The sequence below is a fragment of the Triticum urartu genome, chromosome 3A, assembly GCF_056163025.1.
Source record: "Triticum urartu cultivar PI428250 chromosome 3A, HENAU_Tu73, whole genome shotgun sequence".
Lineage (NCBI taxonomy): Eukaryota > Viridiplantae > Streptophyta > Magnoliopsida > Poales > Poaceae > Triticum > Triticum urartu.
Window position 1 is genome coordinate 5619803 of NC_141875.1, and position 20796 is coordinate 5640598.

At 44.8% G+C, this 20796-nt stretch overlaps 1 protein-coding gene and 1 pseudogene across 1 annotated transcript; one reads left to right on the forward strand and one right to left on the reverse strand.

Moving 5' to 3' along the window:
• The first annotated feature begins 639 nt into the window (after window positions 1-639).
• Window positions 640-2727, forward strand: LOC147977598 (disease resistance protein RPM1-like; annotated as a pseudogene).
• A 7736-nt stretch (window positions 2728-10463) lies between these two features.
• LOC147977599 (cysteine-rich receptor-like protein kinase 34) lies at window positions 10464-16552 on the reverse strand. The gene is made up of 6 exons (XM_087516402.1): window positions 15526-16552; window positions 14515-14753; window positions 11642-11849; window positions 11297-11552; window positions 10887-11028; window positions 10464-10798 (listed from the first exon to the last, which is right to left on the reverse strand). The coding sequence occupies exons 1-6, from the start codon at window positions 16436-16438 to the stop codon at window positions 10625-10627; spliced, it is 1932 nt and encodes a 643-aa protein (XP_087372528.1). The 5' UTR covers window positions 16439-16552; the 3' UTR covers window positions 10464-10624.
• Window positions 16553-20796: the final 4244 nt, after the last annotated feature.

Genomic DNA, 20796 nt, shown 5'->3' on the forward strand with positions numbered 1-20796 from the left:
ACCAAAGGGGCATGACGAATCGGGACCAATGCCCCCACGAGGCCCGGCAGGCCCCTAGCCTCACGAACTGGGACCAATGCCCCCATGGGTCCCGGTTCTGGACTGAACCGGGACTAATGGGCTGACCCGGCCTGAACCAAATCCCTCTTTTCTACTAGTGATGGCATGCTCGCATTTTGAGATAAATAAGCTAGTGGGATGAGTCTCTTAGATTTAGGTATATAGGGTACCATGTGTGGCTCCCAACCTTTGTTTGTGGGTGTAAGGACATCTCTAATAGAATCTTAAAGTCTCTTTTGTGCGGATGTAATAGAATCTTGAAGATAATTCAAAAACAAAAAGCTTGCTCCAATTAGTTTAGTCACAAGAAATGACAATGTATTGGGAGCCTGGTTCCTAATCGATCCCCAAAATTGATTTTTAAAAACAATTCAAATTGTAGTTCAATCTTTTGTGTTGTGCATCCATGTGAATATTCCACTTGATCTTTAACATAAACTTCATAATCAGCTTCACAATTGTTTGTACATATTGTGACGGTGTCCCAGACTAGGGTCACTCACCACGTCGTCTCCTGGCCAGGTGGGCCAGGACGAGGACTCCATGTCGGTTCACTGATGGGCCACGTCGAGGCGGCCCATGGCGTACGGAAGGAAGGCGCCCATGCATACTCCAATAGAGGTCGTCTACAACACATTTACCTTGTATGTAACCGACTAGGTAGTAACCCTACACCCCCTGGGTGCCTATATAATCCAAGGGCTAGGGCTCATGGACGACGCACAACAATCTCATGGTAGATCACATGCGGTTTTACTCCATCCCAAATGAAAACACAAGCATGACGTAGGGTTTTATCTCTTAGGAGAGCCCGAACCTGGGTAAAACCTTTGTCTCTGTTACCATCACATCAAGGCTATTTGCTCGGGGCCCCCTATCCAAGATTTGCCGAAATCGACTCCATCATTGGTGGCCCATGGTCCCGCTACGTAGTCACAACGATCCGATGGAGATCTGTGTATGCTAGAAAATCAGTGCATACGTCACTTTCATGTCGGGACAGACTTTTGTCTTCGACGACATAGCTTTCCTTGTTGGTTTGGCTGGCCACCTAGGTGAAACCTCAACCCTAGGTCGAATCATCAGATTTGACGATCGAGATAGCACCACGGATTTTCGCAGGAATCGGGCCTTCACGAGCTGGGTGTCATACTACCTAGTCGAGGATCTTCCAACTGTTCTGAAGAATTGTTCTGAAAGTCAGCTTGGAGGATCTTCCAACTGATCTGAAGAATTGTTTTCTGCACTGCACAATATTTCCAGAGGATTATCCATTCCGAAGAAAAGTGGTAATCAGGCATTGGATCGCAGATGGATTCATTAAAGAAACAGGGAGCAAAACATTGGAGGAAGTGGCAGAGGGCTACCTGAACGAACTTGTAAACAGAAGCCTACTGCAGGTGGTCGAGCGGAATTGGTGTGGCCGAGTTCGCAGATGCCGAATACATGACATTATCCGTGTTCTTGCTCTCTCTAAATCAGAAGAAGAATCCTTTTGCCAATTTTACAATGGCTCAAGGACTTTTCGACCGAGAACAGCTGACCCCATTGTTGTGTGCACCAAGTCTCCGCTCTCTGCATGTTTTCACGAGTCATCTGAGAATTGATTCTCTGCAAGCTTTCCTCAAACCTGTAAACTTGCTGTCAACATTGGATCTGCAAGGAGTTCAAATCAAGAGACTACCCAAGATGGTCTTCAACTTGTTCAACCTGCGTTTTCTAGGTCTTCGAGATACTCAAATTGAATATCTCCCAAAAGAAATAGGAAGGTTACAGAATCTAGAAGTCCTTGATGCTTGCAATGATATGCTATCGGTGCTTCCAGTGGAAGTAGCCACACTTTGAAAATTGAAATACCTGTATGTGACTACTGTTCCGGCTGTAGCTGACGAGAGAGTTCTTGCTTTTGATGGGATCTAGGTGCCTAAGGGTATCGGCAATTTGACCGACTTGCTGGCCCTGCAATTTATCGAAGCTAGCAGTGAGGTGTTGTATAAACTAGGATGTTTGACCAAGTTAAGAACTTTTGGTATCAGTAAAGTCAGGCATGGTCATTGTGCAGATTTGTGTGGGGCGATCACAAAAATGGTTCATCTTGTTCGTGTATCAATTGTTGCAGTTGATCAAAGGGAGGTCCTGCAGCTAGAAGCACTTTGCTTACCACCAACTGTTTCAAAAGTTGACATATTAGCGCAGCTGGACAAAAGATTTCTACCCCAGTTTGTCTCATCCAGTTCAAAACTTATTAACCTCACTGATCTACATTTGAGTTGGTCCAAATTACATGAAGACTCTTTTGCATGCCTCTTGGGCTTGCATGGCTTAGTTAAACTTGTCCTTAATAACGCTTATGATGGAAAGGAGCTACACTTCCGCGCAACGTCACTTCCAAAACTCAAGGCACTAGTGATATGGGATGCTCCAAATCTCAACAGAGTTACAATTGAACAAGGTGCAATGCAAAATATTGTTGACCTATTACTCAATGACTGCCCAGAATTGAAGGATCTTCCTCACGGCATCGAGCATCTTAGAACCCTCGAGTATCTACTACTGCACGGAATTTCTGAAGAGCTGACACTGAAGCTTCAGCGAAATGAGGAATCAAAGGAATGCGATGAAGATTGGATGAAAATTAGCCATGTGAGACGGGTTGAGTTTAATTGAGTGCAGGCAGGGGTTGTTAGTTGGCGACGCAAAGGTTTTTGCACTGCTCTGTATTTTTTCAGTTTGAAACGGTGAAGCACTTCTCCTTTATTAGTGCTTCGATCTTTGCGAGCGATGCCAAAAGCAAGCACGCACAGATATGTGATGTTTTGTGAACGCTACATGTGCAATATTATCCTTTTTTCTTGCTTTCTTGAGTGGACTTATCTATATGGAGCTGGTCGTCTAGCTTTATCCTGTTATTGGATGATGTCATGTCGACAGTATGGACAACTTTTATTTTACTGTCATCCCTTCTCAACCATCTAAACTCGGTTTCTGTATTCAAATTTCAGTTAACAGTTCAATTGTGCGCTTGCTTGTACAGTTGTAGGTTCTTAGCTTTCTACAACTAGATGACGCAAGAAGCAATTAAAACCGAGAATTCTGTGGGTATTTGTCCAGCGGCCCTTGAGACTATAGCATGTAGAGAAGCCGTCTCATTAGCGCAGGACCTTCATATCCATTAATTTGTGGTTTCTTCAGATGCCAAGGAAGTGGTTACAGCTATCCAGAGAGAAACTCAAGGCAATACTGGGGCTATCATTAACGAGATTAGAATCTTAGAATCTTCTTTTAATTGTAGTTTCATTTTCGAAGGTTGTGCCGTCAATTATGAGGCACATAGTTTAGTCAAGTTTTCTCTTTCTTTAGGTTTGGGACGTCACATTTGACTTCGCCAATCCCATGATCAGACTTGTATCCCACAATTTGCTTAAATAAGCCATTTAGAACACATTAAGATATACATCAACCTGTCATGCAGATTAGGAGAGTATTGCATCTTCATGGAGTGGTATTTTGAATAGTAAGGATACTCTCCTCTGAGTTGACCAACAGCTTGTCTTCCACATCTAATTCACGGGATCTCCGATCACAAAGAATAGGTTATCACTGTGAACAACTCATATTGTGGGTCTCACACCCATCTCCCTCGATACATTATCTATCACATTACGTGATAGACCCTTAGTAAAAGGATCTGCCAGATTTTTAGACGTTTGGATATAATCCAATGCAATAACTCCGGAGTTTTTCATTTTCCTGATAGACTTTAACCTTCTTTGAACGTGTCTTGATGACTTTATGTTATCCTTTGAACTGCTCACTTTCGTGATCACAGTTTGATTGTCGCAGTTCATAAGGATACCCGGTACAGGTTTCTCAACAACCGGCAAGTCATTCAAGAGCCGACGAAGCCAATCTGCTTCGACCGTATATGTATCTAGTGCTGTGAGTTCTGCTTCCATTGTTGACCTCGTTAAGATGGTCTGTTTGCAAGACTTTCAAGAAACAGCACCACCTCCATGAGTGAATACATAACCGCTTGTGGCCTTTATCTCATCAGCATCTGAGATCCAGTAAGTCACTATACCCTTCAAGCACCTTTGGCTGCCCGGTGTAGTGAATTCCATAATTCGCAGTGCCTTTCAAATAACGCAAAACTCTTTCTAGAGCTTTGCAATGCACATCTCCTGGTTTTGAGACAAACCGACTCAGTTTGCTAACAGCAAAAGAGATGTCAGGTCTTGTAGCACTAGCTAAGTACATAAGCGAACCAATAATCTGAGAATACTTCAATTGGTCTCTAGCAATTCTTCGATTCTTTCGAAGTAACACACTTGCATCATAAGGTGTTGGAGAGGGCTTACAGTCACTATAGCCAAAGCGACTCAAGATCTTTTCCACATAGTGAGATTGAAGCAATGTAATCCCACCATCATCGTCTCTCAACAACTTAATATTCAGAATGACATCAGCCACTCCTAAATCCTTCATCTTAAAACAGCGAGATAGGAAATTCTTGACCTCCTTAATAACATTCAGATTTGTTCCAAAAATCAGTATATCGTCAACATACAAGCAAAGGATAACTCCCTCGCCCCCACCATGGCGATAGTACACATTTGTCAGCTTCGTTTACAACAAAGCCTGCGGCTGTTAAAGTTTTTTCAAACTTCTCAGGCCACTGTTTAGATGCTTGCTTGAGTCCATACAAAGACTTCAGCAACTTGCACACTTTTCCTTCCTAACCATCTAGTATAAACCCGCCTGGTTGTTCCATATAGATTTCCTCGTCCAACTCTCCATTTAGGAAAGCAGTCTTAACATCCATTTGATGAACGAGAAGACCATGCGAGGCAGCTAGTGAAAGTAGAACTAGAATAGTGGTCAGTCGAGCCACAGGTGAGTAAGTATCAAAGAAGTCTTCACCTTCCTTTTGGGTATATCCCTTAGCCACGAGCCGAGCCTTGTACTTTTCAATAGTACCATCAGGCCTAAGCTTCTTCTTGAATACCCATTTGCATCCTATATGTTTGCACCCATAAGGACGATCAGTTATCTCCCAAGTTTTATTCGCCAAGATGGAATCCATCTCGCTACGAACCGCTTCCTTCCAGTAGTCAGCATCTTCAAATGCATAGGCCTCTGAAATAGAACTGGGAGTGTCATCTATGAGGTACACAAGAAAGTCATCACCAAAGGACTTTGCAGTCATTTGTCTCTTGCTCCTAATAGGAACTTCATTGTTCTCCTTCACAGGACTTTCAAAGTGTTCCATCGAAATTGTAGGTTCGGTAATTGTAACAGGTTCCTGATTCGATAAACTAGGCATCTCCTGATTAGATGGGGTAGCCATATCCTTCATGGGAAAGATATCTTCAAAGAAAGTCGCATCATTCGACTCCATGATCGTACTGACATGCATGTCAGGTATCTCATATTTTACAACTAAGAATCTATAGCCAATGCTATGAAAAGCATATCCCAGGAAAACACAATCCACAGTCTTTGGTCCAAGCTTCCGCTTCTTTGGAATTGGAACATTGACTTTCGCCAAACAATCCCATGTTCGTAGATAAGAGCGTTTTAACCTTTTCTTCTCCCATTCCTCGAATGGAGTTATCTCTTTGTTCTTTGTGGGAACTCGGTTTAGGACATGACATGCCGTCAATATCGCCTCCCCCCACCATGCCTTGGAGAGACCCGATGTGTCTAAGATGGCGTTAACCAAATCAGTTAGAGTATGATTCTTTCTTTCGGCTACCCCATTTGACTGAGGTGAATAGGGAGGCGTCCTCTCATGGATTATACCATGTTCCGCACAAAAAGCATCAAATTCATTGGAAAAATGCTCTCCACCACGGTCGGACCTAAGCCTCTTGATTTTTCGATCAAGTTGGTTTTCCACTTCAGCTTTATAGATCTTGAAAAAGTTCAAAGCCTCATCCTTAGACTTCAGAAGATACACACGGCAGTATCTAGTGGAGTCGTCAATTAACGTCATGAAATATTTCTTTCCATCTTTTGTCAAAACACCATTCATTTCACATAGATCTGAATGTATGAGATCTAGTGGTGCAAGATTTCTCGTTTCCGCAGTCGTGTGAGACTTACGAGGTTGCTTAGCTTGCACACACACTTGACACTTAGATCCCTTGACAGTGGTGAAACTAGGGATTAAGTTCAACTTCGCTAGTCGCGGCATGCAACCAAAATTAACATGACAAAGACGTGAATGCCACACATTGGATTCACTATTGTTGCAAATATGATTAACAACTTTATTGCAAACGTCTGATAAGGATAAACAAAACAGACCTCCTGACTCATAGCCTTTACCAACAAAGGTTCCATACTTGGATATTACAAATTTATTCGACTCAAAGACAAGCTTGTAGCCATCTCTACACAGAAGAGATCCGCTAACAAGATTTTTTTTTACGGAGGGGACATACTGCACGTTCTTCAGCCGCACGATCTTCCCTGAAGTAAACTTCAGATCGACCGTGCCAACACCACGAACAGAAGCACTTGAATCATTGCCCATCAGCACGGTTGAAGTCCATGCGGTCTGATAAGACGAAAACATGGAAATATCACCGCATACATGCACATTAGCACCCGTGTCAATCAACCAATCAGGAGAATGACATACTGAAAGAATAGTGGGAAATATACCATACCCATCATCCTTCATGTCAGTGTCTCCAATGACAACATTAGCGGTCTTGCCGCCTTTCCCAGGGCGACGCTTGTCATAGCGATTGGGGCAACTAGGAGCCCAATGATCAGGATCCCCACACACATGACACACACCTTTCTTCTTGTCATTCTTCTTCATGAAGTTCGTGTGTTGCACAGCCTTGTTCTTCCCATCAAACTTTGCTTTACCATCAAACTTGCCCTTGTTCTTGAACTTGTGGGGCTGGAAGTTCTTCTTCTGTACCATACTGGCATTAGATCCTCCCTCAATACCTCGAGCACGTGTGTCCTTTGCTCTCGTCTTTTCTTCCATATCAAGAGTGTCAATGAGATCCGGGGCGAAAAACTCTTGTTTCTTATGCTTCAGCAAGGTAGCAAAGTTCCTCCATGAAGGAGGAAGCTTAGTGATGATACCTCCGGCAACAAACTTGTCCGGTAGCATACAACCGAAGTGCTCAAGTTATCTAGCAAATGACTGTATCTCATGAGCTTGCTCAACCACGGAGCGCTCTTCAGTCATCCTGTAGTCATAGAATTGCTCCATGATGTACAGCTCAGTGCCAGCATCCGAGACCCCAAACTTGGCCTCGAGTGCATCCCACATATCTTTTTTATTATCAATTAACGCGTAAGCATCAACTATGTTCTCACCAAGAACACTCAAGAGAGCAGCCTTAAATAGAGTATCCATTTTCTAAAAGGCTTGTGCCTGTTGAGCATCAAGCTCCCCTTCAGGTTTGCCGAGAGTGGCGTCATAGCAACTCATGGTTTGAAACCATAAGACTGCTCTCACGCGCCACCTCTTATAGTGGATACCCTCAAACATAGGAGGTCTCATGGAAGTAGCAAAATCACTTGGGGTAAATTGCCTATAATAAGGTTTTTGGATTGTTGGAAATATGAGCAATTTACCAAATGATTTTATTAACAAAAATACTAGATAAAGCATAACTAATATAGTAGAGATAAAACAAGTCATGCGTTCTGACAGAGAGAAGGTAAATAGCTTCTGCATATATGAACCGTAGCCTATTATATCTATAGCAGACAATAGAACTAGTTGCATATATGAGATAGAACCTCACATATTTAGGATAAGTACTAGCACGAGAAACTGTCGCGGGATATCTAACAGAAAGAAGAACACATACGTGACAGCAGCAGCAGTAGCACTGGACTTGGGGTCGGTGTCCTCTGCAGCCATGTCGTCGAGGAGGTTGTCGACGTCGGAGTCCGGGGCGTCCGTGACGAAGGAGTCAGTCAGTAGTCGCGCAGAGCGCTTCCCAAAAACCTTATCACCCTTCTCCCGTACAGGACTCAAAGAGGTGCGGTTTCGGAGGCCTACTGTCCCGACCTGCAGTGCATGCCGCAAGTCGGGATGAGGAAGACAACAGCGACGGGAGGCGAAACGAAGAGACGGAGGCGATTTCAGCTTCCGTGTGACCTTTCGTATACCCGTAGTGCGTGGTAAAAATTTAGATATCGGCTCGGCTCAATCCCGCAACCCGTGGCGTGGCGTGGCGTGGCGTGGCGGGCGGCGAAGGAGCGCGCATGGATATCCCTCTTGTTCTCATGCTCGTACAAGTGGGGAAAGAACCTCCCTTATAAGGAGGTCCAACTCTCATTAAACTAGCAATGTAAGACTAAACTTTTATACCACCTCTTGCCTTGCACAAATGGTCTAAGTGGGCCATTAGAATTTATTAGAAATTTATGAAACTGTTATTGGGCTAGGCCCAAAATAGACAAAATTCCAGCACAATCTGTCTCTTTGCTTTGTTGACGAAACTGTCAATCCTTGCCTTGTTCGAGAAAGTGTTGAAAGCCCAAAATCGGCGCAACACTTGCTGAAGGAATTTCCAGGCGCGTAGGGTGCGAAAGGTCTGTGAGAACATTGCCCTGACGCGTGCGGTAGAGGACTTTGACTGGCACTTTGACCGTTGCAGCTCTGGTTGCCATGAGAGAGACCGGTGGCAAGCACCTCCACCACTATAAAACAATGCGACGTGATCCATAGCTATAGTGGACATGCTTGGCTAGCTCCGGTTTGGTTCATTGGTTCCAGGTTGCTCTGGTCGAACATCGAAGCAAAAGCATCACACTCAGAAAGAGAGAGAGAGAGCGAGAGAAGATGGGCATGGCGAGCGGCTCCTTTTCTTGGGCGCACACCCTGGCGCTCCTAGTCATCCTCCTGGCTGCTACCTTCATCTGCTCGGCAGCCGATGATGCCGACGATGGTAACTATTACTGCTAATCGCTCTCGACTCGATCGTGTTGTTTGTATGTACTCCCTTCCTAAAATATATATATAAGAGCGTCTAGATTACTATATTCTCAAAAAAAAATCTTCTTTTTCGTTGCAACTCATTACGTTTGATTTGCCGTACATGTAGAAGAGAGAGGCTCACGTCTGCTACGGCCACCTCCGTCGCCCCAGGGACGGCCGGTGCACGGCCAAAGGCGGCTGGAGTACGTCGGCGACACGCCGCCGCCCCCACCACCACAGACGGCAACCGCGGCACCGCGAGACCCTTCACACCGGCGGCACAGCGGACGCCATCTCTTGTCCACGAAATGAAATTGAAGACCGTCGCGACACGATGAGGCAACGCTGCACAGAGCATTTGTACATATAACGACAGTTATTTTGATGCTATAGTATGTGTACCAGGCGGGTTTTTTTTCCTTTGCACAATCTGATCTACCGAGTGTTAAACTGAGTGCTTAGAAGGAGGCGCAACACAGCAAAGGCAAAATAAAAACGATGTCCCGAAATTTGTCATTCTATATAAAGATTAGCATATTTTTGACTAATCTAATCCACGAGTATACAGTAAACATGACAAATATGATATGCATCTCATACCGACACCTAAGCATGTGAGCACATACAGTACATAAAATGAAAACATCTATGAACAGCAACTATACGACCAGCACATGAACGAGTATATAGGGGATGAACGAGTCATACCCTCCGGTTGGCTAGACCAACGCGGCGGCGGCAGCGACAACCTCGGCCGACGCCGAGGCCTTCTTCTTGGTGGCTTCGTCGTCGCCCATGGAGTCGATGCAGGGGAAGTAGTGCAAGTATAAGCGGACGGAGACGGGGACGGATCCGTAGCAGTCGCATCGAGATGCTCCCCAAAAACCTTATTGTCGTTCTCCCGGGAAGGAACTTGAACGACAGTGTTCCGGAGGCATCTGCTCGTTAGTCTTCACTTCGTAAGGGAAAATGGCACTTCCGTAAGTGACTCGTTAATTAATTCATAATTAATTAACAATTCTCGGCAGGCGAAAATAAGGCTCGACTCATTCCCGTGGTGCACGCGCGTCCGGAACATTTTCCAGACTCATTCCCGCGGTGCACGCGCGTCCGGAACATTTTCCAGACACTCTCAGACATTGCCCTCGCATTTGCAAGGGCCATCATGCTAGTTTTATAAAACCCAAAATTTTATAAGGCGAATTACCTGACCCAAACATTTCTGATAAACCCGAACGCCCAGCCTGAATTAATGGCAACCTTAATCACCAATCCGCTATTTTCTGAACTTTCAAATGCAAAAGATCGGTACTATACATGCTAATCTAGGAATTTGAACAGAGAGAGATGGAGAAATGCGAGATGCATTCAATATTGCACATGGTTATGCCAGAGCCATTTGAAAAATGAAGAGGTTTCTCCAAATAGCAGATCATGCAACACATGAAAAAATACAAGTCTTGAATACATCAAATTCGTCGATCCCAATGCAAACCAGTGACTTTAACAAAGAACAAACTTTTGCCGTCATCCAAATGTGCCCGGTAACAATGACAGATTGACAGCACATCACATAAACAATCAATTTCTTCACATCCGCCGCCGTCATACATGCGAGAGCCTCTGCCTTATCATTGCCGCGTCCGGCCTGCTGTTGGGGTCTTCCTGGATGCAGTCCAGCGCTATCTCGATGCAGTTGCGGGCTTGTGTGATAGAGTCGCCCGGCAGGCCATCAACATCCATGAGAGCTCGGACGTCTCCTCTCCACTCCTCATGAACCTGCTTGCAGACAGAAAGAATGTGTCTCATGACATGACGAGTTGACGACAACTGGAAGTGTAGGAGATCGTTGAGTAAGGGTACCTACCCAGGTGATGAAGTCGCCCGAAGAATCGCCCACCTTGGCGCATCGCCCAGTGACTATCTCCAGAATAAGAATGCCAAAGCTGTATATATCGGCCTTGGGTGAAATTCTGCCCTTGCAGACGTATTCCGGTGCCATGTACGCCCTGCATTCATCGTCCACCAGATCACTTATGTTAAATAGGCTGTGTTCAGCAAGATTGACATTTTATCATTCGAGCTATGACATTCTTACATAATTACTTCAGCAAAAATCTAACGGAATAGTACCATCCAATGACGGTTTATTGTCACATGCAGCTCCAGGTGGTTATTAACTTATTATCCCTCTCACAGTACGTGACTATTTTCAAAATAAATAAATATATGTAACAATATATTTATGTTAACACTTGACAAGATACTTGGACTTACAATAGACCAACGACCTGCTCCGTGTACGAGTGTGTTAGATCCGCTTTGAAGAACTTTGAGAGGCCAAAGTCGGCGATCTTCACACAGGTGATGTCTCCCCCATCGCCGCGGCTGACCAGTACGTTGCTCGCTTTCAAATCCAGGTGAACGATGTTCTGCTCATGGTCTAGTTCGTGGTGTAGGTAGTGCAGGCCTGAACATATTCCTTGCACAATCTTGTAGCGTCCGCTCCAATCTAGCACGTACCCACTTCCCTCTGCATGACAAACATGGACGTCTCATCTGTAAAGAGGTTGTCTAACTGAACAATGTTAAGAAGATGTTGGCACGTGGTATCATCCATACTATAGATAAGCTTATCGATGCTTCCGCCACTGAGATACTCGAAGCAGAGCAACCTGTCGTCGCCTGTGTCACAGTACCCCAGCAGCTTCACAAGATTCTTATGCTTGAACGCCATGAGCATGTGGGCTTCGCTAGTGAAGGCCGCCCCTACGACACCATCCTTGCTATGAAGCTTCTTTACGGCGACCTCCTTCCCTCCCATTGTACCCTGGTGCGTGGACAGAACAGAGAAGGGCCTTGGTCATGATGAACGAGTGATGACTAATAGTACTACATACGAGCGGGAAGTGCTTCTTGTGTTGTTCATAGGCGCATGCATATACATTATTATTGAGTAAAATGCATCATTAGTTCATTAACTCAAAATGATTACACGCTTTAGGCCAACAACTTGGGATTTGATCAATTTAGGCCATATAATCCGATCACTAGCGAGGAAAATAAATAAAAGAAAGGGTGCGCATTAACCGTGACTCGCGGCAAAACAAGGGTTTGCTAACCACTAGGCTGTCAACTGGTTTGTGTTGAGTGTCAATATACATGCATTGCATAGTCTGCGTGGATTGCTACTTATATTGGCTCCATCGGCATAACAACGCACTAGGCCCTTTCACGTGAAAAAAAAAACAGATGCAACTGCCTATTTATTGAGATGAGTGTTCAGCTAATCCAGCTTTAACAGTTTGTAGTACTTGTACATAATGTGAGCTGCATATTATAAACGAATCAATTACTACCTCCGTCCTGGTTTATTAGTCCTCATAGTATTTTGTATCAAACTTTGACCATAGATTTAACTAAAATAATAATAATGCATGTCACCAAAAAATATACATTGTATTCGTATTTGAACATAGTTTTCAATGATATTACTTTTTATTACGTGCATTAGCATTTTACTAGTTAAATCTAAGGTCAAAATTTAGCACAAAATTCAAAGGGGGCCAGTAAATCAGGACGGAGGTAGTAATAGTCTAGTGGCTAGCAATCCCTTGTTGTACCCTCAGCTCTTGTCTTCAAATCCCAACCAGTTCGTGCCTTTAAAATAAATAAATCAGTTCCACTATTGTGAAAAGAACCCTCTAAATATTAGTCAATTAGAGAGCGATCAAAGGTACGCTGATGAGGCAGTCACATGGCCGGTCTTTCTAATCCAAAATTGATTTTGGCCTTATTTGATCAAATAAACGAGTTTATGGTCTAGATTAATCAAGTCCCGAGTTATTGATCTAAAGCATGCAATCAATTTGAGTTAACGGACTCATGACACATTTCACTCTCTACTCATGTCAAGAAAGGAATCTAATCTACTAGAGTACTAGTAGTATTGGAACTATAGTCAATAGTTGACATCGGCCGTACGTGCTAGTGCTGGACGTTTGCATCAGCCACTGCTTCGTCTCTTTTCCGACAACACCAGCGCTATTCAACACCAGCGCATTTCAGAGTCCCCGTGCGAACTCTTGGACTCCATCGTCAGCCTTGGCACTCGCCTCACCATGGCCCTGATGGCTACCCACGTAGCTGGTCGTCGCTGCATGCTACGGTGTTTGATGTGGTGTTTCTGGTCACTGCCGCACTCCGGGGACCTGTCGTTGGGGTAGTTATAGCATGGAAGAAGACAGGGAGAAGAACGAGAGGAGGTGGCGGCAGTGTGCTTTCTGGTGGAGAAAACCGAAGCAATTAGACTTTTCACCGCATAAATGACCCGCTGAGTATCTCTATCCCTAATGTGTTGGGTTTGCTACGTTTTCTGTTTGTTTCCAGGTATTTTTCATGTTATGTGTTTGCAGATATATATTCAAATGATAAGTGTGACACGTGCGGCACGAAGTAACACTGCCATGACGTTTTTACACCTAAAATTGCCATCCAAAGAAATGAAACCCCAAAAAAACTGAAACTCGCCATCCAAGCAGAAAGTTGCCATACTTCACAACTAAAGTTTTCATCTCCGGATAAGTAAAGTTGCCATCATAAAACATCAGGGCGGAATTGTTTTGTGCCACACGCGTGACACTTCTTAGGGTCCTATATAATTAATAAAGTGGATGCACGCGTCGTCCAGATGCAAAGGCCGAGGGTCTTCCTCCTTTTCTAAAAAGAAAGAATGGTCCCCTGTTTGGGTTGGGCACTAGGTGCCCGCACTCCTGGCCACAGCCCAGAGTCGGCCCTGGCGTTGCCGCCCTCACCAGTTGCGGCACCGAGGGGAGACTTCGGTGCTGTTTGGTTTATGATTAAGGCTGCCTATGATTATTAAGTTATGCAAGTTTGATCAACTTAGGAGGTTGTTTGGTACAAACCTTTAGGCAACATGTTTTTTGCCATACTAGAACCCCACATGACATATACTCAAAAAGTAAGGCAAAATTTTCTTAATCTTGCCAATTTGTAGCTTTCATTTTGTTGAGCTAACCTTAGACAAGCTTGGCAAAAAAAAAATAAGTAGCAAAGTATAGCAGTGAAAGGCCTAGAACCAAACAGCCCCAAATTCATCTCCCTCCCTGTCCTTGTGCGGTCACCAGAATCGAAAGTTTGAGGGTGTGACACCGCCGCCGCCGCGGCGTAGTTTTCTTGAAACGGAGAAGACAAGAAAGTGGGCAATTGGGAACTCCCGAACAGAAGTCACGGTCATTGGGAATGGCACAAAGCCACGAACAGGGGCCACGTACATGGATGGGCGAGTCAATGACTCTCTTTATGCAACGCGGAAGAAGACATGGTCGTCCATGAAACATTGTGAAATTTCGTTGAAATTGTCGAACGTTTTCCTCTGAATAATGATGTTTTTTTCCTATAAACTTGATAGAACTTCAAACAGTCTGACTAAAGACAAAGCTAATATAGGATGTAAAAGGAAACGGAGAGGGTACCTTGTACACGGTACCGAATGCACCGCTGCCTAGAGGGTCAGTGAAGTTGTTAGTCGCGTCCCTGAGCTGGCTGGCTGAAAACTGCATTGGCGCGGAGCTGCCAAGTTGTATGCTTTGCCTGGAAGGCACACGGGACAACCTCCCACGGAAGAGGTACCTGAGAAGAAGCATAATCCCGGTCACCAAGACGATGCTGCCGCTGCGAATACCTATGATAACTCCTATCATCGTTGCCTCCCTGCAAATGCAAAAATGAGTTGTAGATTTTTTACGGTACATTTTACCACCTATAGGACAGAGTAGTATCAAACAAGATCAACAGCTAAATGAGTTGTAGATTTTTTTAGGGTACATCTTACCACCTCTAGAACAAAGTAGTATCACACAAGATGAACAGCTGATTAGATGGTTATTTTAGTATTTTTTTACAGACATTTTAATATGGGTAATTTGGTCTGCAGGTATTTCCCAGGTTCTGCTTCTGCATAATCCTTTTTATTAGATGGATCCCAGCGCATGCCTCCACGCTCCCCCACCGACCGTTTCTTCAGTCATTTCACACGCTTTCACATGCCAGAGCGCTCATGTCTAATGAGGAATCCCCGCATAGAGCTTGTACAAGTATGTATCATTCGGTTTGCAGAATAAGTTATTTTAAATCTGAGATTTTTCTTACATCATTATATTTAGAATTTACGTTTGATATACATATATTTATGTCCATATTGAACCACTACACAAAAAATCACTATAAGAAAAGTAAGATATGAGGAATAATATCATAAAATTTACAATTATATGTATATTTTAATACAATTTTAACTATTTTTTAAGATGTACCGAAAACCCTGGGGTGGACCTTATCCTCATGTGAGACAGGGCAACAGAGACACGAATCGTAGTGTAGCATTGCCGTATATATCTAGGCTGTTGGATCTGAAAAATAATTTGGTGTATCGTGAAAAAAGTTATGGAGCTTGAGGAGCAGAAATGTTGTGTTGTGGATCTCACCTTTGTGTTTGTGGGGTGGTGGCGCCGGCGCCAGCGCTGGTGCCATGGCGGGTGCTGTTGCCCAAGCGTCGTTGGGCGACGGCGGCGTCGCCATGTATTCGGAGATGTAATCATCGAACTTCTCCGTCCCATATCTGATGTAGCACCAGTAAGTTTTGACCGCGCCTATAGTCATGGTGCTGCGATGACCCGCAACATATTGTGTCAACTCGTTGAGGCAGCAGCTGCAGTTTTCTCTGGACAGGAACCTCTGGCACTGGACAAGGCCGTAGATGCTTTGGACGGCGCTGCCGTAGTAGCTGGTGCTGCTGGCCGCGGCGTACTGCTTGGACGCAATCGCCCGGCTAGATAGATCTTGCAGAAGCAATCTCCGCTTCCTCCGGAAGCTCACCACATCTTGGCTGCCGGTGAGGTCAAGCCCCAAATCGCTTTTGACCGCCACGGATAAGTAGCCGAAGCCCACCACCGGGGAGAGCTGGTAGTACCATACCATGCAGGTGTCGTAGAAGGCGGACGCGTTCCTGGCGTTGGGGCAGTCCTTCCCTTGGAGGAACCGGCCGGCGGCGTACCTGAGGCACTGCGCGCAGTCTTCCCGGCCGTGGTCCGCGTAGCACATGGCCATGCAACCCACCCCATCATCAGGGTCGCTGGCCACGTTGCCAACGTCAGCCCAGCCGGAAATGGCGCCGTCCTGGATGACGGACTCGGTAAGGTTGGGAAGAAGCCAGCGAACGTGGTCGTCGTAGGGGCTGCCTATCTCGTACTTTTGCGAGCCACACAGCAGGGACTGCTGCCCCGGCGAGGTTGTGCTGCCCCCCTGCCCCCGGCGGAGGACACAAAAGATGAGGAGGAAGGCGATCAGGCGCCTCGGCATGAAACCGGGCGCCATGGCCAAGAACTCGAGGTGTATCATGTCATGTACTCCTATGAGCTAGCCTAACAGCACGATGGCAATATGAAGGTCCAGCCAGCCAGATGCGTACAGCGCAGAGGAGGAGCCATGCCGCAGACAGCTAAAGATACAGTAAATGCGTGGAAGACGCGTTCCACCGCCAACTCACTGTAAGGAGTATATGAACAGTGTCCAGGGCAAACTAGGTTGCCTTGTGTCGTATACTAATTCAAGTGATGATGGCAGTAATCGCATTGCCTCGTAGTACTCTTTTGTTTTCCTTTTTTAGAGTGATACTAGTAGTACTCTTGAGGGCCAAGTCTCCATCAATCAGGATTCTGAATTGCACTGCACTGCACTGAGTCTCTCTCTCTTGACACCTACACCTGGTAGTCTACTAGTAGTACACGATTTAACTTGGTCAGCTTTATAGGGCACTCTACACCGAGATAAGGACATCCGCTATCGGACACTACAGGAGGCGGCCCGTGACTCTGTGTTTCATCTGCGTCGTGGCGTCTACTAGTACAACCTACGACTGGACCCTTGCCGGAGCATGCTTAATCCCTTGGCACAAAAGAGTATACCCGGACTAGACGTATCGACTTTTGCAGTGTGCGCTGTGCAGCACGCGGACAGGTAAAGTGGATTCCATGCAAAACCATCCCATGCAGCAGAGTTGCTCACGGGGTGACCAATTCTTCTTAATTCTCGGTGGGTACATGTGTGCTGCTTAAATCAAGTGAATAAGCGCATGTCTATGTAAACGTTTTTTGAAACATCCAGCATTGCTGGTTTTCTATATAAATGTAAATGTAAATGGTGTGTAAGAGTATTTACAGTAGGACTTGGCAAATCCGGTACGCGGGCGCGTCCGGGCACACTCGTGGACAGCCCCGCAGGTCCTTCATATATTGCACTGCGCATCCATATACCTTAAATCCGGATTTTTAAATCCATGCAAATCCATGTATATTGATCATATGATACAAATTGTTCGATTTCAAAAGTTCGAAACAAAGCAAAGCAAATCATAGTTCAACAATCCGGGTGTACCAAAATGAAATCGATGTCCGAGCGTGACGGGCGGCCTTGGATCACTGGCCGGGCTTCTGCTCCGAGCGGAATGCATCATGCTCCAGGCAGAATGTGTTTTGCTCGTCCTGCTCCATGCATCCGAGCTGGTTGCTTCGTCTGCATCCGGGTCGTCTCCTCCGCCTACATCTGTGCTGCAACCGTCCTCACCACCTCATAGTCCCTACGGTCATTGATCTTCTTCTTTTTGTCCGCAAGCCACTTCTTCGCATACAAAAATCGAAGAGGCTTTTCGTCCGCCAACATAATCCTCGCATCGCCCGCGTCCCATGCGAGTTACAACCTCTTCTTCTCAAACTCAATGTCGCCAAATGTCTTCCCTATGTCTTCCCTTTTGATCACCGCTTCTTACTTCTTCAATTCGATCTGAAGTCTATCCCCACAGCGCACGTCTAAAGCGGCGTCTTCTCCAACTCTTGACCCGTGAAAACGACTAAAGTCTATCGCTACAGCGCACGTACGTCTTACACAGCTGATGAATCCTCTGTGCATTATCTACGCACTTTTCCTACCCACTCCCACAGTCCCACCACAGAAAAGCGCAGGGCACCTCTGGGCGCTACCACCCATGGCAATGATTCCAACTGTGCCAAGTCCCTAGGCCTGTATAGGTATAGATTCTTGTGCGTATTCCGACACAGACCCCGCGTCCGCTTAACATTTGGCTAGCTGGTTTCGCGTCCGAGAATGGTACAAACGGCACTCCTTTTTTTTTGCGTGATAATGATTATATATTACTCCCTCATTTTCGATTTATAAGACTCAATTCAAAAATCTCACCAAGCAAGATAGATGATGAGTGATGGAATATTTTTTATAGTTTGTAAAAGCACCCAATTAATGCTCTTATTTTCTTCAGAAAATTATGTTTACGAATTGATTAATTGTAATGCATGCATGCATTGGTCAGTTTTATCTTAATACTTGCATGCAATGATTTAATGCACCTTAAAGTCCGAACATGTGATGGGAAACAATCAAATTGAGCCTTATAAAATGAAAAAACTAAAATTTTAAGATAAGCCATATAAAACGAAAAGAAAGGAGTAGGTAGTAATACGAATCTCAATCACGTATTCATGCCGGAGGTGAGTCGTATTAGCACAGTAATAATTGTGTTTCTCTCACACATTCCACAACGGGTGCTTCACATATTCGTGGTATTTTTGGTATTGACGTTTCTGAAAAAAGAAAAGTGGTAAGTGGCAGCGCATGTGACGCCGGACCTCGCTGCCACATCGCGCTTCGCGCCTTGTCTTGGCTTGTGCGGCCCTGAGCGCGATGCTCATCACAAGAGAAACAGCGCCGCGCGCACCTCCCACCTAGCAGTAAAAATACAAGTGCTTTAGAATCCACCCATCATTGCATGCATACACACGTGAACACCTGTGTCTCCACTACCATCGCTCAAACTCCATAAATAGATGCGGCCGAACAGTGCATTTGTACATCATACGCATCGCCGTCGCACCCAGCCACCGCAACATTTTCATAGTTTTTTTTATTCGCAAAAATAAGAAACATTTTCATAGTTTTAGACATGCCGGCACCTCGTCACTCGACTCCCGGACCGCGGGGCAACACGCAAGGACGGAACGTAGGAACTGGGAGCAACTCCTTGAGCTCTTGTTCTGCGGGTCCCTCGCAGGGCGATGCAAGTTCCCAGCCCAGACGCTCACAGCGATGGCCTATAAGACATGATTGTATTTTCAACTCGTCATGATGCACATACGTGTTTTGGGTCACTGGAATATAAATCGTATTGTGCATATTTTTCAGCTCAGATTTGGATTTGTACCATGCTCTGCCTCTGATGAATCCCCCTCCCCTGCCGCCTAGCCTGCTCAATAATGATACAAGGGGGAACACGTATGGACCAGAGTCACGGGCCGGCCAAATTTCATGTTTTGACTCGTTTGCTGTACAAAATCGGGATTTGACCCTCCTTTGAACAATTTTTGACATCTGACCCTTTTGCCTACCGCCACAAGGCCGGGCGGTAGGATTGCCTAGGCTACCTCCAGACACTGCGGCGGTAGGAAACGTATCCACGTCAGCATCGTTAACGGCCTCCCCCCCCCCCTTCCGTCCCACCCTACCGCCGCAGGTCATGACGGTAGCCTGTTCGATCCTACCGCCGGGGTCCCTGGTGGTAGGGTACGGGCAGTTATAAGCCGCGGGCCGCCCCACCCCTCCCCTTCTCCCCCAACCACCCCCAAGAACAGAGGAGTTCTTCCTCTCACCCCTCTCTTCTCCTCCACTCCCCCCCTCTGATCTTCGTCGTTTCTTCATCATTTTTGCGGATCGAGATGGCCCCGAAGAAAGAAAAGTAAGCTCCTTCGATCCCTCCAATTAGTTTTAGTCAAATAGCTTCCGATTCGTCGCATTATTTGATTCAAATCACCCCCTTCTTGAACTAGATTTAAATATTTTGAACCCTAGGATTGATTTAGGTTGATTATAGATGTTATATTGTGTTAGATATGAACTCTAGTCACTAGTTAGTATGGTTATGTGAAGATGAACCCTAGTTCATATTATTTTTGGAGGATTTTTTTTATATGATGCATGTTGGAGGAATTTATTGTGATATGATGATGCATGTTGATATGCTATGATGCAAGTAGTGGATATAGTTGGAGAACAAATGTTGAACCCTCAAGATGAACCTAGTTCATAATTTTTTGTGTTAAAAAAATTTATGAATATTGGAGATATTTGTTTTGATATAGGATGCATGTGGATCTTATATGATGCAAGTAGTGGATTTTGTTGGAGTAAACATGGTTAATCCCTCAAGATGAACCCTAGTTCATGGTTTTTGTTTTTTAAAACAATATGATATGATGCATGTTGGATGTTGTTGGAAATCATGGTGATTGTATTTAGATCATGTGGATCATATATTTCCTAGTTAAGATGAACCCTAGTATGGTGATTGTATTTAGTATATGTTTCCTAGTTTTTGTTTTTGAAAACAATATGATATGATGCATGGTCATTGTATTTAGCTCATGGAAATCATGATATGATATAGTTCACCTAGGGTTCATCATTAACTAGGAAACATATTGTTGGAGAAATATGATATGATATGATATCATATCATATGATGTATTTGAACCATGGTGATTGCATCTTGATATATGTATTTTATTTAATTCTTGATATATGTATTGTATTTAGTTCATGTTCATGATTACCTTGATATATGATTATTCAAAGATTGAACTCATAGATTTTTTTTTGATGTGATGAACCTTTGTTATGCATCCATATGTTTC